Source organism: Seriola dumerili, unplaced genomic scaffold, assembly GCF_002260705.1.
Source record: "Seriola dumerili isolate Sdu_G_001 unplaced genomic scaffold, Sdu_1.0 BDQW01000302.1, whole genome shotgun sequence".
NCBI classification, from domain to species: domain Eukaryota; kingdom Metazoa; phylum Chordata; class Actinopteri; order Carangiformes; family Carangidae; genus Seriola; species Seriola dumerili.
Window position 1 is genome coordinate 622,743 of NW_019174557.1, and position 15,993 is coordinate 638,735.

At 39.4% G+C, this 15,993-nt stretch overlaps 2 protein-coding genes across 7 annotated transcripts; both read left to right on the forward strand.

Moving 5' to 3' along the window:
• The first annotated feature begins 108 nt into the window (after positions 1-108).
• fip1l1 (factor interacting with PAPOLA and CPSF1) lies at positions 109-11,025 on the forward strand. Of its 6 annotated transcripts, none has more exons than XM_022758693.1 (16): positions 109-363; positions 735-789; positions 1,558-1,624; positions 1,743-1,855; positions 2,423-2,487; positions 2,592-2,699; positions 2,910-3,040; positions 3,183-3,301; positions 3,737-3,790; positions 6,505-6,604; positions 6,725-6,881; positions 7,044-7,125; positions 7,633-7,688; positions 8,058-8,247; positions 8,745-8,891; positions 9,977-11,025. In XM_022758693.1, exons 1-16 carry the CDS (start codon positions 285-287, stop codon positions 10,116-10,118), a joined length of 1,665 nt encoding a protein of 554 aa, XP_022614414.1. In that variant the 5' UTR covers positions 109-284; the 3' UTR covers positions 10,119-11,025. The 6 variants fall into 6 exon arrangements, with proteins under 6 accessions (XP_022614414.1, XP_022614413.1, XP_022614411.1 ...); XM_022758692.1 differs by having other exon boundaries at positions 9,974-11,024; XM_022758690.1 differs by having other exon boundaries at positions 2,589-2,699; positions 9,974-11,023.
• A 1,515-nt stretch (positions 11,026-12,540) lies between these two features.
• Positions 12,541-15,563, forward strand: LOC111231547. Its single transcript, XM_022758683.1, has 6 exons — positions 12,541-12,824; positions 13,832-13,974; positions 14,102-14,163; positions 14,267-14,380; positions 14,737-14,835; positions 14,919-15,563. Exons 1-6 carry the CDS (start codon positions 12,714-12,716, stop codon positions 15,041-15,043), a joined length of 654 nt encoding a protein of 217 aa, XP_022614404.1. The 5' UTR covers positions 12,541-12,713; the 3' UTR covers positions 15,044-15,563.
• Positions 15,564-15,993: the final 430 nt, after the last annotated feature.

Here is a 15,993-nt window from a genome sequence, read left to right on the forward strand (position 1 = left end):
TAGCGCCACTTGAACGTAGAGTGGTGTTTCTTCTTGTCCTCCAGGGGGCGCTGCTGTGTTCGCCGCATCAAGACGTTGACCTTAGCGGGACGCCAACAATCTCTTCCGGGCCAACGCTAAAGCACAGAGGCTTGAGATGAACATATGAAGTCATAAATTCTTGTTCATAACTGCGTTTCTCCGCTGAAGGGAGAAGTTGTACCTGTATATTTACATCTAGGAGCTTTGTTGAACATCGTTCTTGTCGAAGCCGCAGTGGGTTCACGGCTTCGTGTCAATTGAACATGTCTGCGGAGGAAGCGGACAAAACAACCACCACTGATGCGAGCGCTGGAGATGAGGAGGAGGAATGGCTATATGGAGGTAAAAAAACAAAACAAAGAACAACAGCAGCAGCAGCTTAAAAATTAAAACTTCTCCTGACCGACACAGACGTGAATCAGTTGGTCAGCTGCTGTCCTAATGAACTGCTAACTTACAACACTGTCTGCTAGTATGAGAGGATTGGAGAGTCTGGAAGCTAAGCTAACAGCTAGCAGCGCCTTTTGCAGCTTTATGAATTGGTGCAATAATATGTAAAACTATGTCTGTCATATTACAAGTTATCTTGCGGGGTAGAAATGTGGGGAATGTTCTCTCTGTTGCTCACTGTTGGATTTTGAGCTTTGGTTAAACATTAACAGCGAATGGCCTCTAGGTAGGGATGAAATAAAAATTGTTTTGTTTTGTTTCAGATGAATCTGAGAGCAAAGACGAGGATGAAGAAGCCAAACTGAATGCTGCAGTCAGGTAAGTAACATCCATACACACCCATATAAACACCCTAAATTTGTATGAGACATTTTCACACCAATGAAGACTTCAAAAAGACACCTGTTCACAGCAGAGAGCGAGGTCGTGTTAACAGGATGAAGTTAAAATAAATATTAAAAAAAGTTAAACATATGCAACAATAAATGCTTGAGATCTACAGAAAAGTATATGAATGCACATAACATTACAGTGTATTACATGATACCTCATGTTTTTGTGAATTATGTGAAGTAGCTGCTGTTAAGCTGCAGTTTCCCTTTGGCATTGATAAAGTACTCAATCTGTTTATCTAACTGAAAAGCACGCTTCTTGAAAAGTGCAAAGATAGACTGACAGTTAAGTTGTTATTGTATTTCTAAACTAACCACAGAAAATAAAGGTTATATAAATAAAAGCAGGTGTAAGCACCCGTGTAAGAGTACCAGAAAAAATAATGTCAAGCTCTAGCTTTTAATTCTGTGGTACATTTCCATCACAATTATGTCTTTAAATCAGAGAAATTAGAGAGAGTTATAATGAATATAGGGACTACAACCTAACATGCAGATACTGATATGAAACACATTTTATACCCTGTGCTTATAAGCTTCTCAAGCACTGGTACAAAGAAAATTGTCGCTGGATCACCTAATATATAGCAGTTAATCTTGTGCTTCTTATGATTCTTTCATTTGCACTGTTTGAGGATGTGTGCTGTCTGTGGCTTGAAGGAACTTTATATGTAATGCTTCTTTGAATCCACAGTGCACCTGCTGATGCTTCTACAGAAGATGCTGCTGCACATGCTACAGGAAATGGAGTGTCCTCTGAGGTAGGTAGCTTACATGCACACAGTCAGTTCATGTTGTAATGTGTGCTTTTTTGTTGTTGTTTTTTGTTTATTTTTTTGCAAGTACACTCATACTCACCTGCCAGTTTTGGGATGTCAGGCCACAGGTGAAGGAGCAGGTGAAGATGTGGACAGTGACAGTGACAGTGATGATGATGACGATGATGTCCGAGTGACCATTGGAGACATCAAAACGGGAGCACCACAATACACGTAGGTTTCAGTTAAAGTGTAGCACTAGCTGGCTAGTTAGAATAAGTTAGAAGTGAGATGGAATATGAAGTTTGCAACTTGTGACTTGTAGCAGTAAAGAAGCCTAACTTAAAATGTTCATGTTTTCATGTAAAATGTGTTTTCCTGCCTGATGCTTCAAAAAAACATTAAGCTTTCAGAGTCAGTCTGTCTCTTCAGAGTTCAATTAGAGGTTTTGATGTCCAAATACAACAATCTTACATTTGCAGTTATATTTACAAACTATGGTTTTCAGATAGTTTTCATATATCATCTCAGAGCATTGTTAACACACCATATCCTACCATGTAACTTCCGTAAAACATCAATGTAAACTTGACCTCTGTTTGGACTGTATACGCTTATTTTGGTGCATTGACATGATACTTAGATACTTACTTTTCTAACCAAATGTCTTCTGAACACAAACTGGCATTAGCAGATTAAAGTGTTTTCTTTAGTATGTACGGTGTATATGGTAACTTTCATTCAGAGTGGACCTTGTAATGTCATTGACAAGGACACTGTGTTTTTTTCCACCTCCTATAGAACATATGGAGCTCCTCCTGTAAATCTCAACATAAAGACAACAGGCTCCAGACCTTATGGACAAGGTATCGCTCTCTGTTCTTAAAACTGTTGCTCTGACTAGTTTGTAGTTTGACCAACACAATTGCTTTTTCTTCTTTGTACTAATTTGCATTTTTGTTTTTAGTAGCCACGAAGCTGAAGGGAGTGGATCTTGATGCTCCTGGAAACATTAATGGGGTTCCAGTGCTGGAGGTGGACATGGAGTCCTTTGAAGAGAAGCCCTGGAGGAAGCCAGGTTTGTGTTTGTATTTGTGTATGTGTGTGTATGTGTGCGTCTGTGTGTGTCTGTGTGGCTAAAAGTTTCAAAATGACAACAAGAAAAAGTTTCACTGTTCCTTCAGGCACATCACTTATTTGTATTTGCAGGATGTTTGGTGACACTGATAAAGACAAGTCATGTCTAGCATGCACAGTATTTCACGAGTGTATGTTTTTATGTGTGCAGGAGCGGATCTGTCAGACTACTTCAATTATGGCTTCAATGAAGACACGTGGAAGGCTTACTGTGAAAAACAGAAGAGACTGCGTATGGGTCTGGAGGTCTCTACAGTCGGCTCGGTGACGAGCAAGATCACTGTGAGGGACTTTACAGCTCACATTCCCTCTACATTTCACCAGGCATTTTCTTCATAAGCCTCTCGCTATATCTACTTAAAATCAACACTAACTATCTCTACTATGATGACGCATCATATGTTTGTTTTTGGCTCTTTCTTAGGTTCAGCAAGGCAGGACAGGCAATGAGAAAGACATATCCAGTTTACCTGTTCACACCTCGAAGCCAGACTTCACATCTCCTGTCAGCCTGTACAAGTCTGCCGTCAGTCAGGTCACCAGGTAACACTTCTGCTTTTATCTTCACTTTATTAAGATATCTGGGAATAAAACACACATTCAGTTTCCAATAGAAGTGTACAGTAGATATACCAACAATGTGTCTTGGCAGTGGAGGGCTGGATGAGGAATAGCACTACATACAGTTAACTGGCCATCGCAAGAAGAAAGGATACATTTTAGTCATGGCTGGTCTGTGTGGCAGCAAAAGTTGATTATTTTAGAGGAAACTGCACAGCAAAAACATTTCTTGTGTTTACTTTTTCAAATGCAACATACTTAGACATTCACTAAAACACACCTGGCCACCTCCAGGTTTACCAGTGTCCCTGTGGTTAAAATAGGTCACCATCCCATGGGCTGTATGTGTGTGTTTGTGTGTTAGGGCCAATGTTACTCTCATCTCCTTTACCCCTGTCCTTTGTTTCAAAATGGTAGGATCTCTCCCCCTCAGTGGACTGGCCCGCCTGCTCAGGACATGTCCTATTATACGTAAGTGGGCATGGCCTTGTCCCGACAAGGTTAAATGGGCCTGATGGGAAATGTGTAGATGTTAAAAACACAGGGGGCCTGGCGTTTTTCTTGACCATGAAATGTGACCACAGAAAAACTCCCGGCGCTACTTCCAAGGCCCCATAGATGCTTTCTTTCTCACCCGTGTGTCTTCCTTTTGGGCTGGTTGATGTGCATGTGTCATGTTGTAGAAAGTTTGTAGAATGTCATCATGTCAGTTAAATGCAACTCTGACACATTTGCAATTTTGGTGGCCCATTGATAAATGTGAGAATTACTTAAAACTAAACTATAATTTTGAAGTGATTGGACAAATAATTTATTCATCATCGCAGATTTTTCTATGTTAAAGTTATAACCTCAACTTTTTTTTTGTAAATGCTAAAACCCTTTAAAGCCCCTGAAACACCCATTCCTCCTTAATAAGATGTATTTTTAGTTGGTATGTTGAGGTGAGCCATAACACAATTTTATATAACAGTGGGAGATCATTTAGAGGAGAAGATATGGTGAAAGTCAAAATGTTTGAAAAGTTCAAAGTTGTTGACTATTATTTTTAGAAACACAAAATGGTACAACATGATATCCTAAAAGATTCATTGTTATTAAGTCATCATCTTATGGGGAATTTAATTGTCCTCTTCAGAGAGTCGATTGATTATGGCACTTTTGATACCTGACCGGTCCTAGAAAATAACTAAAAATGTTTTTGTTATTAGGGTTAGACCGATAAATCGGCCGGGCCGATATTTAGGGTTTTTCCATTAGCCCAGGTTGGTCCACTTTAGCTAAGCTGTGCTGAGCTTAGCCAAAATGATGTTTCCACTACAGCCCCGCCCCAAAGCAGGGAATAGCCAAACCATGCTGCTGCGGTCCTGCTTGGCTGCAGGGCCGACCACGGCCAACCCATGATGGTCAAATCCCCTTAGTAGTGTCCTCACCAGCTAAACTCGTGTGTCTGTGCTGAAGTCTAGAGAGAAAGCTGTTTTTAAAAATCTCTGTGTTAAGATCTCAGTATTTTTGCAGCTTCCACTTGTCAGAGTTTAGGTTCACTCCTGTGTTCCTGTTTTGTTCTTACATATGTCAGCCTTATTTTACTGCTTACTAATCACCATCAGTGGTATCACAACTGTCTTAAGTTACTGCTGATACAAACCAAACCTTTCCTGCTGTCTCAGCTTCACCTTAAAAGCTTTTACCCGAGATGGTGGGAAACTTTAATTATGCCTCTGCACTGACGGCAGCCATTTTTAGGTTGTCCATCTGTCTGTCCCAGTGTCATGAATGGGATATCTCAGTAACACCTTGAGGGAATTTCTTCAAATTCGGCACAAGTGTTCATGTGGATGCAAGGATGAACTGATTTAGATTTTGGAGGGCAAAGGTCAAGGTCACTGTGACTTCACATATAACATTTTTGGCCATAACTCAAGAATGCATTCTGTAATTATGAAACATTTTAACACACAGGATAAAATGATGAAGCGATAATATTTTATGTCCAAAAAGTCAAAGATCAACATCACTGTGACATCATAACATTCTGCAAAAACACTTTTCTGGCCATTATTCAAAGCCATAACTCGGGAACAGAAAGGGAGTTCATGACCATGTTTCACATTTGGTCAGATACTGACACAAGGTGACACAGATCTCGGGTGCACAGCTTAAATCTGTGGTGACTGTGTAGATCTTCTGTCTGCTGGGTTGAAGATGTGTGTGAAGCATCCATGTTTTAGAATTTGAAGCTTCTTTGCAGCAATATCCATATTTCAAGCACTGTCTACTGTCATGGCTACAACTTTGTTCTATCAGAATCATCTTTATTGGCCAAGCATGTGAACACATAAAAGGTATTTGACTCTGTTTTTTGTTTCTCTCAGTGAATGCTGTAGACATACAGCAGAACAAGAATACCGAAGCTTATTGAGGCAAATCAATTTTATTTCTTCATCCCTACATCACAAATCAAAAATTTGCCTGAAGGTGCTTCACAATCTGTATAGCAAACAACTGACAGACACAACTGCAACTTGACTGGTTGATGGAGGCATATAACCGTGAGGCAGTAATTCTAGTTGTGAAGAAGTTATAGATAATGCAATGTGTTAATCACCATGTTAGCAGAGCTTTATTAGCATTGAGACAGACTTTACCTTGCTGTATGGTGCAGTGGAAAACACTCAAACTGCACCAGCGCGGCTCAACTGCTAGTGGCCGTTTACAGCATGACTACACCACGCACAATGGAAAAACCCTAACTGGCAGTTATCAGCTTAATGCAGATAAACAAGGTTTGAGATAATTTAGAAATAGAGTCACCATTACCCTTAGTAGTTTGTCCACAAGGCAGCACTGACAAGTTGATTTGTACATTGTAAAATGCCCTGCTAGGTATGTATATTGGTCAAAATACAAAAAAAGGAATGGATCCATATGAAGATGTTTGTTTATGTTATGTGTGTTTTGTAAAAAAAAAAAAAAAAAAAAAAAAGTATGATATATCAGCCAATATATTCCTTTTTAACTTTAAGTATTGGGTATTGGCCTGAAAAAAAAAACAGTATTGTTATTGCCATAGTTTTCATCATGTGTAGTATGTGTGGAGATAGACAGTGTGTATGTGAATGTGTCATTTGTTTTGGACTCTGCTCAGTGACTTGATGTTAATTTCTTTTCCATTCTTTTACCAGGAAGACGAGTGGTACCATAGATGTGATTGGTGGACAGACGGCCACCATCAGCAGAGTTGAAGGGCGACGCAGACACAACCTAGATGGGAACAATATCCAGGTATATGTTTTGCCTTTATGAAATATTTGTGCCATCTCCTACTAAACTACAGTAACAGTTTTAAAAAACTGCTTTGAGGGTGTGTTCTCATCTCGACCTCTCCTCTCCGTTGTTGTGCAGGTGATCTCTGAACACTCCACGTCAGACGCGGAACCCACCCCAGCTAAGATACCCACCTTCTTCCCCCCTGGACCACTTCCTCCCAACATACCCCCACCTCCATTTCTCCCTCCACCACCAAACGTCAGCACTGCACCCCCACTCATCCCCCCACCCAGTAAGTTCATCATCGTCGTCTTTTTCGTCCTCAGCTGGTCTCTTTGTGTATTCAGTTTTAAGCAACCATCCTGTTTTGCTCTGTAAATGCATAATTGAGTTTTATTGGTGTTGAAAACTGTTAACTGTTTCTGTATCTCCTTTTTCTCTTTCTCTCTCATAGGGTTGCCCATTACTGTCCCTCCTCCTGGTTTTCCTCCTCCTCCTAGTGGGCCCCCTCCTGCTATTATACCCACTATGGACAGGTAACACACATGCACGCAAGAAAGCCTGAGCTGAAACTACAGATATGTTATAAAATTCAACATAAGTACATGAGTTAAGGTGATTATAAAACAGGATTTCTAACTTGGACTGGAGTTTGTACAACCAAATGTATATTTAAATTTAATGACTTTTAAGGTTGTATACCAGAGAGTTAAGTTAGGGGTCTGTGTCATTCATTGAGAAATACATTTCTTAAGGGTGACTTCCAGACTCACTACATATATGAAAAAGAAAACAAAAGTTATTGGAAAAGTTTTTCTTCCTTAATACTGTGTTGTACAAGGTTTTTCCCAGACTAAAAATCTGACCCATGTCAAGAGTTTAAAATCATATGTTTACCTTCTTTATAAAATTGCTAAGCATATATGATCCTTACAACCCTAGACTTTATGCATAGACAGAAACACATGCATGCACGCACACACACACGCACACGCAAACGCACACACTATCTATAACGTTTTGCCTTTCATCTGTTTCCACAGTGGCCACCCTGGAGGTTATGATGGACGCTCTGTCCCTCCATATCCGTTCCCTCAAGGTAGAACGCTTGACAACATAATCTGATTTTCTAACCCTAGCAACACAACAAATACCACAACTTCATTTCAGTCCATTAACAAGACATGAGATGCAACATAAGTGATCTGTTGTGATATGTTTGGAAAACAATAACCTAATGTGTTCAGGATAGCACATACATGCAGAGATAAGGCCTGTTTTTTTGACAGATCAAAGAAGATCTAAAGTCAGTATTTCTTGTTATTGAGTGTTATTGCTCAAAAGTATAAATATCCATGTGTATATCATCATTTGACAGATATTTCTATTTGCTCGGTGGATATAAACTAATCTCAGAAAGCATTTCAACGCAAAGTGGCAACTAAGTTCTGATTCTTTGCCTCTTCAGGTGCTTACCCTCCACCCATGGCTGGAGGTGTGCCTCCTCCATGGCCCCCAATGATGGACAACTCTAAACCCTGGGACTACTATTCACGTCGAGATGACAAGAGAGACAAGGACAGAGAAAGGCCAAGGGAGAGGACACATGAGCGGGAGAGGGAAAGGGAGCACAGTCCTTCAGCTATGAGCTACACCAGGTGAGACAAATACACGCTCAAAGACGTGATGAACAGGGTGATGCACAATGTTTTTAAAGGAATGCTGCTTTGCACCAGATAAGTACAATGCTAATCCTCTAAGTATCAGCCATGACGTGACAGATTCACATTAAATACAGTTTTTTGTTAGCATCAATATAAAATTGAGTGTAACTAGCAGTAGAAACATTCAGTCAGGACAGCCTGCCAACTGGGTTTTTAGTCCCATATATATCCCTGGTGTCATGTTACCTAACTATGATTCCAACAAATTTCATACTGAGGTATACAGATTTTAATTTAAGGAAAATGCTAATGTCTCGTTGGCAAATTTCTGTCAAACGGGGAATTTGTGCCTGGATACGGTTTGTGTCTGTGCACCCACACACACAGACTGTGTGAGGTAAATTTTCCAACTGATAAAATATTTTTAACATTTAATCACGCAATTAATCTCATAATAAAATGAAATCTCTTTTTCTTTCCAAATGCCATAGCGACGAGGAGCGGTATCGTTACCGTGAGTACCAGGAGCGTGGTTACGGTGAGCGCCATCGTGACCGGTCGAGCCGAGAGAAAGAGGAAAGACACAGAGAGAGGCGGCACCGAGAGAAAGAGGAGGGACGCCACAAGTCCTCTCGCAGGTATGTGAACGCACACACAATTTCTCTCCTAGAACAACTGATCATTTGCTAAACTGTTAAAAGCAATTGTCTAGTTGTAGCTTAGCAACTCTAAATAGGCACAGCAAGCTTGTCGAGATTTGAATTTGACACTCCACAAGAGTTTTTAAAACCAAAACCACAACAGCAAAGGGGTAAGGAACGGATTTAACTGTGTTTAAAATGACTTTGTTTATCTGCTCTAACACAAGCTGCAAACTTGTTTCTACCTGCTGTAGTAATCTAGCGTTACCGTAGTAACTTAGTGTTACTTCCAAAACCAAGGACCGCATGATTACCTTACTACATTAGTTTTGGGGGTTCCAGGTTACTTTTAAAAAAAAAAAGGCCACATTCACAACTAGGACATCTAGTGTGAAGTACTTCCCCTTTGTGTGGAAAATCTGCCAGCAACACATGCAAAAGCAGCTTCTCATTTCTCGTCAGTGACCTTTGTTTCTGCCGGCTGAAATGAGAAGCTGCTTCTGTCTACACCAAACATGTACATTTACAGTCCAATTTCACAACTCAAGTGAGTGTCATTGCAATATTTTACTTAGTACTGCCGTAGATCGGATTATTGCCTTAATGGAGCAAAACAAAAATAATTTTTCTATGGTAAATCTGCCGTTGTTATCACTATAAACTGTAAATGTGCCACATGAGAGCAGAAAGGTTGTTAGCAACTGCAACTATAGGTCAATTGACAAATGCTTTTTTTCTTTACAGTACACCAAAATGTTTTCTATTTTTCCTCTTTGTCTCTTTTCCACCTTGTCTCAACCTTTGTCTCCCACCACACATTTGTTCTTGTTGTTATTGGCACCGTGCTGTCTCTCTGTCATTCTCTCCCTTTTGCCCCTTCTCCATTTCACTTCACCTCTTATTTTTTCCACCCATTGATCTTCTTGTGTCTCCCTTCTTACCTTTAATCTCCCTCTCCCTTCTTGACTTCCCTCCCTGCTGTTTACTCTCCCTCTGATCTCTTCCCTTTTACCTCTTGGATCTCCTCTCTCCTTGCCTCCTCTGCCCTTTTCTCACTCCTAACTTTCTTCTTCCATTAGCAGCAGCAGCAGGAGGAGGCACGACAGCGAGGAGGGCGATAGCCACCGGAGGCACAAACACAAGAAGAGCAAGAGGAGCAAGGAGGGCAAAGAGGCCAGTGAGGAGATCAGCGCAGACCAAGAGAACCAGGAGGCCATGGAGTAGTGATTGCCATCTCCTGTCCTTCCTCTCTCCATCTGTCTCCATTCCTGTCTGTCCTTCGTGTCTCCCACCAAGATGAGAAAGAAAGAAAGAAAGAGAGAAGATGGTTGCAGACCAACAAAACCAGAAAGTCGCAGAGTGATCGATGTGTCCTGTCACTCCCCTCTTCATCAGTCTCCATCCTCCCTGCTGCCATTCATCCTCATCATCTCTTCAGATGGAGAATGGAGGGATGGTCACTAGCTGACATCAGGCGGAGCATCAATCTTCAACCACCTCCTTCCTCTCTCAGCCCTTCTCTCAGAGCACTGCTGTAACAATGAGGTCATACTCACAGATTTCACTGTATAGTCAGGGCGATCAGCAGAATTTGCTCTTTTTCTGTCATTTGGTTTGTTTGTTGTCCTTTTGTTCTTGTCCTGTATGAAGACACCTGTAGAGAGCTGTCAGTTTAAGTTCAATTAAAAAAAACACTTTTGATAAAATGGCTATTTGTGGCTTTTTTTTTCTTCTTTTTTTGGAATAAATAGTACAATAATTCTTCAGTTTCAGGGTTTCTACCCTTAATGCATTTTTGAGATCAGCTGTGGAGTCTGAAACATTGTAATAACAAAAATCTTTAAATCCTTCTCCTCTCGAAAATTTGTTATTTATTTGTTACTTCTCTTGAATGTTTGACTTTCATTGTGTCACTGTGCAGAGTAATGTATGTGCGGAGTTTGCACTGCTGAAAGTTTCTCTGTGCTCACTCTAAAATCTGAGTTTAACACATGTACATACAAGTAACATGAAATGTCCAATGAACATACAGAGACAGGACTTTTCATTGAAGTAGGCCACACCTCCAGCAGTTCAACTTCTATAACAACAACAATTCTGGATTTTTATGTTTATATTTATTTATATATATTTTAAACTAGGTAACTGAACTTTTTTGTGGAAAAATATTTTTATGTCTTAAAATATGTCTGGGAAAGGTTTTTATTATGTCCTACTATGAAATGCATTAATATAATTTTTCTTTCAATTTGCCTTCAGGAAGAAAAAAAGATTTTGATGAGTATCTGCTGCTGCGAATGTGTAAGGTGTAGTGTCTTTACCAACTCACACAACACTTCTACTTCCTGCATGTGTGCACATACACTCAGCTGTTTTGTTTCTTAACATTTGGGTGATTTCAACATCCTCTTAAACTGTCACTGGCACAGCACAGCTGGGGTTATCAGCAGCTCAGGACAAAGCTCAAGTGACCTTCAAATTAATGTTTGATTGGAAAATACTGAAAACAAAACAGTTTTCCTTTGGGATTTGGACTTAAAGCCTCAGTATTTCTAAAATCCTGGATTCATCAAATGGAAGTAATAAAATATTTGATTTAGTCTCTTAACTTTTTACACCCATTCTATCACGTGCCCAGCTTGTATAGTGTGATTTATTGTTACAGATTAAGCTACCCAACAGTGTCCCGTATAGAGCAGTTAAAATATCATCACATCAACAGTGATGCAACATCATGCTGCTTAAATGTTGATGCATCAACATAAACACAGTAATAGTTTGACAAAATGATGCCGACTCGAGGTGGATTTACCAGCTTTTTCACATGGTCTTCATCAGCAGATTATGTTTGCTCAATAGCTGTGGTGTTTCACTATTCTTAGTATTTAATAGCTGTTGCTTTTTACTATGTTGTTATCATTCATTATCTGTTTGTAAACCATCCTGCACTTACAGTGTGGGTGCCCACAGGAGGAGTTACAATTTGTCCAATTGTTGGGTCTCTGTAAATAATAATATAAAGAGAAGGTCTAGACCTGCTCTGTTTGAAAAGTGGCTTGATTATGCCTTATGTTGTGAATTGGCGCTATATAAATAAAAATTGACTTGACTTGACAGTTGTTGACAAATGCATTAATATAGACTTACATCTGCTTACAACTACGGTTAATTATTAACCAGTTATTTAATATTTATGCTGCTTATGAATAGTTAGTAAGGGGCGTTTAAGAAAAGAGTTACAGGTTATACTTACATAAAACTTTGATATGAGAACTTTGATTAGGGTATATTTTTACTTTGTGGTATTGCTCCTAAATGATTGGAAAACTTTTACCACCACTGCGTCTGGCTACGAGAATAAAATGGTGCCTTATAATGTGTAGAGAGGAAAGTTAGTGTTAAGACAACATGAAAAACTTGATAACATGAAAGGTGGCAAACATAGTAAACCTTTTTTGTACTGGTTGGGTGTGTTTTTGAGTCTCAATGATGAAATGCATCAACATACATACCATATTCAGCCTCTACAAAGCTCCCTGTTGTATGTGATTGGATCAAAATTCCTCAAACAGGTCAAAGTCTCAGCCTCTCTTTCCCCCTCGAGCTGTTTGCTTTGGTTGCATCAGCTCACAGAATATATGCTGCTGAGATGCATGTGGGGGAAAGGCTGCTGATACAAAGATCCTGGCCAACAGTGAAGAGATACACCTGAAGACAAGATAAAAGCTGAGTGTGGGAGACAAACAGGGAGACACACATACAAGAGCTGCAGAAGGAAAGCTTTGAAAAAACAAAAAAGAGAACAGAGCCATCTTGAGGATGAAGTGTGTTGCTGTTGTTGCATTGCTGAGTCTCCTCTCACTGGGACACTCTGCTCCTGTGAGCAGCTGTGACAGTCTGGTAAAACCAATAACTATCAGCAATGAAGACGTAAGTGTTCAACTGCTTTAATTTGCATCTTAAGAACCTGTATTTTATTTAAACTCAGCCATAACACATCATGATCATCATTCTCTCTTGTATAAGGCTGAACAGCTTGTTAAACTTGATGACTGAACTGAATGTAAGACAGACAAGAGGGAATACAGACAGTGTTCGTCAGCAATAAAAATTAACTAGTTCAATCACATACAATTTAACGACGCATCTTCATACTGCATAAGTATACAGCCTCTTTTTTTTTCAGGGAAAACATTTTCAAATGTGACTCCTGTAACTTTACACCACTGAAACATATGTAGAAACTATTTCAGGGGTATTGGTGTTAAAAGCTTAAGTAATAAGTAAAGCTCCACAAATTTCTTTGCCACAGCAATGAAAAGTTGGCAAATAACTTAGGTGACATCTTACTTTAGAGGTAATTTCCTGATACATTCCTTGGAAATTTCCTAGGAGGAACTATGAAATATGATGCAAATTATAAAGAAAACAGGAATCTGCTTGAAAGACAAGCTCTATTAAAACGCACATACATTTTTACTTAATTATAACATTATTATTAGAAACTTTGTTCTTCAATGTCCCATTTTTTATTCAGCTGACCTGCTATTGGCTAAAGGATTTATGCTGTGTTATACCAAGGCAACTAATTGTAATTACTTCATTGGTTGTGTACCAGCAAAGTCTCTGTTTCCCATTTTCCTGAAAACTGCTCCGTTCTGGTGAATTATTTGGGAACTTCTACAGACTGGACCTTAAATCACAGATGTGTAAATTAAAGCTTTACCAAACTTTTATATGGCATCATTTTGTGATCTGTTTTCAAGAGCACGTGTAGTAGCAGTAATAGCAGTGTGTACAATTGATGTCATATTTTATATGTATTTAATTAAGTATATCAAAGGAATACATGTCTCAGAAATCTTCCATGACATCACAACAAGTCTGCCTGAAGGTTGAGAAGCGCAAATATCCTGTGCTCTGTCTGTGTGCTCCAGATGTTGGGTAGGTGGCTGTACATCGGGGGCAGCTCTGACCTCCCAGGAAGCCGCTCCCTGGGCCACCTGCTGACCAGTGCCTGGCTGGACATCACAGCAACCACCCAGAGCAACATCCTCAATCTCGTCCAGACTCAGAGAATGTAACCCCCCCCCCCCCCACACACACACACACAGAATTTACATAATGTATAACTGCTTAATTCTTATGAAAGACTCTAAGACCGATGATATGATGGTCTGATGCAGCCTTTGTGTTTTTCTTCACAGATATGGTGAATGTTCGAGCTTAACATACAATGTGACCTTTGAAAACAGCACAATGTTAATTGGTAAGTGAAGAGGAGCCATCATGTGAGAAAGATCCTTAAAACCTGAATTCAAACGCACTTAATTTCCTCTGATTTCCTGTCTGTGTGTGCATGTTTTTTACAGAGCAACCTTTTTACCTCAAAGAAGTATATCTGAAGACTGACTGCTCTGACTGTCTGGTTGTCCATGAAGAAGTTGTCTCTGGCAAAGACACTTTCACCAGTCTTCTGCTTTTTAGTAAGAAATGCTCACTACACACTGAACTGACAATGAATGAGCACAATAAAGAAAATTAATATTTTTCTGATGAAATTACATTAAATCAGGCATCTGCTGTTTTGTGAAGTCAGTATGTGTATGTTCATTTTACAGCTTAAGATGGATTTTTGGCACAAAAAACCAACTGGTTTAACTGTATGGTTTAACCGTGTGGTTAAAAAAGTAAGCCTGACAGACGAAGTGAACGACCTCTACTCAGTGGGCTGTCTCCAGTTACTCAGCTTGACAAGTAGCTGTGTTAAATTACGTGTTTGCGATGTATTTTTTTATTTAGTTTAACCTAAAGTTCCTAACCCTGAAGTCTTTATTTCCAGGCAGGAGAAAGAGCGTCTCACCTGACGCTCTGGAGATGCTCAAGAAACAAGCAGAATGTCTCCGCATGCCGTCGCCAATAATGATAGAACTGAACTACGGTGAGATTGTTAACAAATTCAGCATACTGTAGCTACCTCCAATATTTCACACACACACTTATTTTCAATGTGTATTTACACAGAAATCTGCCCAGACAACATCCTGCCCTCAGAGGGGCTGAGTGCCTTCAACTCCTTATTAGAGGCTAAGATGGGACATCGAGTTGCAAGACTTCTGGATTCTCTATTTGATATGTTTGTGAACTGATTTAGACTTTGTTTTTGATTTGTGCCATAAGCCATTTTGAAGGAGTAAGGGTACATTTTTTTCTGAGATATTGTAGGTCAGTAATTAAGAAATTTTAATTAAAAGTAAATGTAGGAACTACCTTATTCTCTTATTTCTACCATAACCCTTAAAATTTATGGTGCTGATGCTATTATCATTATAACTCTTTATAGCTGGTGATTGTGGACACAGAGGATAAAAAGATGTCATATGCTTCAAATTGCCACCACTGCATTTCTGTGCAATAAAAACCTTGTTCCTCTCCAATGTTACAGAAGATGTTGCGTTCTGCTCTGCGAGTACCACAAGATTCATTACATCCAGGAGAAGTGGCTGGATGCTTTTCCTCTGACATCTTCTAAACGCTAAACTTCATCACGCCAAACACACTTCACTGCCTTTACAGCCTTGTTGTGTTTGTACTTACGCACTTGCAAACTAATTTCCTAAGAGGAAAGGCTTTTGTAGAAGAGGTGCGCACGCTTACCAAATGACATGCTGGAGGTTTAATGGTGGTGACATTGACGTCATGCGACCGTGGTGTGGTTTGGTACAATGTAGCTGGAAGAAACTGAAATATAAGAGAAACTGCAAGAAGCGATAATTCTCCGAGTTCATCACTACTAGCAATGCACATACTTATTGTCATTTGATCCACTGATAATATAAAACGTTGAATATCAGCTTTAAGTATGCAAAATGTTATACACAGAGGGTATCTGTTCACAGTATGTATAGCTGTTTCATTCTGTTGTTTTAAAAAATACTTTTTCCAGTTTTCCAGTTACTGCTTATTAAAGTTAGGTATATATATACTATGCTATACTAATTATAATCCATAGTAATTATAATCCAATAACATAATATAAATTATTCTAAAATGGGCTATTCTGCATGATGATACTTTACATTTGGTACTTTACGTATAT

What these genes read in the sequence shown, in the direction of transcription:
- LOC111231547 (XM_022758683.1), top strand. Translation starts at nt 12,714, where the DNA reads ATGAAGTGTGTTGCTGTTGTTGCATTGCTGAGTCTCCTCTCACTGGGA. An exon ending in AAACAGCACAATGTTAATTG is followed by an intron (nt 14,164 to 14,266) that starts GTAAGTGAAGAG and finishes TGTTTTTTACAG; the next exon opens with AGCAACCTTTTTACCTCAAA. An exon ending in AATGATAGAACTGAACTACG is followed by an intron (nt 14,836 to 14,918) that starts GTGAGATTGTTA and finishes GTATTTACACAG; the next exon opens with AAATCTGCCCAGACAACATC.
- fip1l1 (XM_022758690.1), top strand. Translation starts at nt 285, where the DNA reads ATGTCTGCGGAGGAAGCGGACAAAACAACCACCACTGATGCGAGCGCT. An exon ending in GCCGTCAGTCAGGTCACCAG is followed by an intron (nt 3,302 to 3,736) that starts GTAACACTTCTG and finishes TCAAAATGGTAG; the next exon opens with GATCTCTCCCCCTCAGTGGA. An exon ending in TAGATGGGAACAATATCCAG is followed by an intron (nt 6,605 to 6,724) that starts GTATATGTTTTG and finishes GTTGTTGTGCAG; the next exon opens with GTGATCTCTGAACACTCCAC.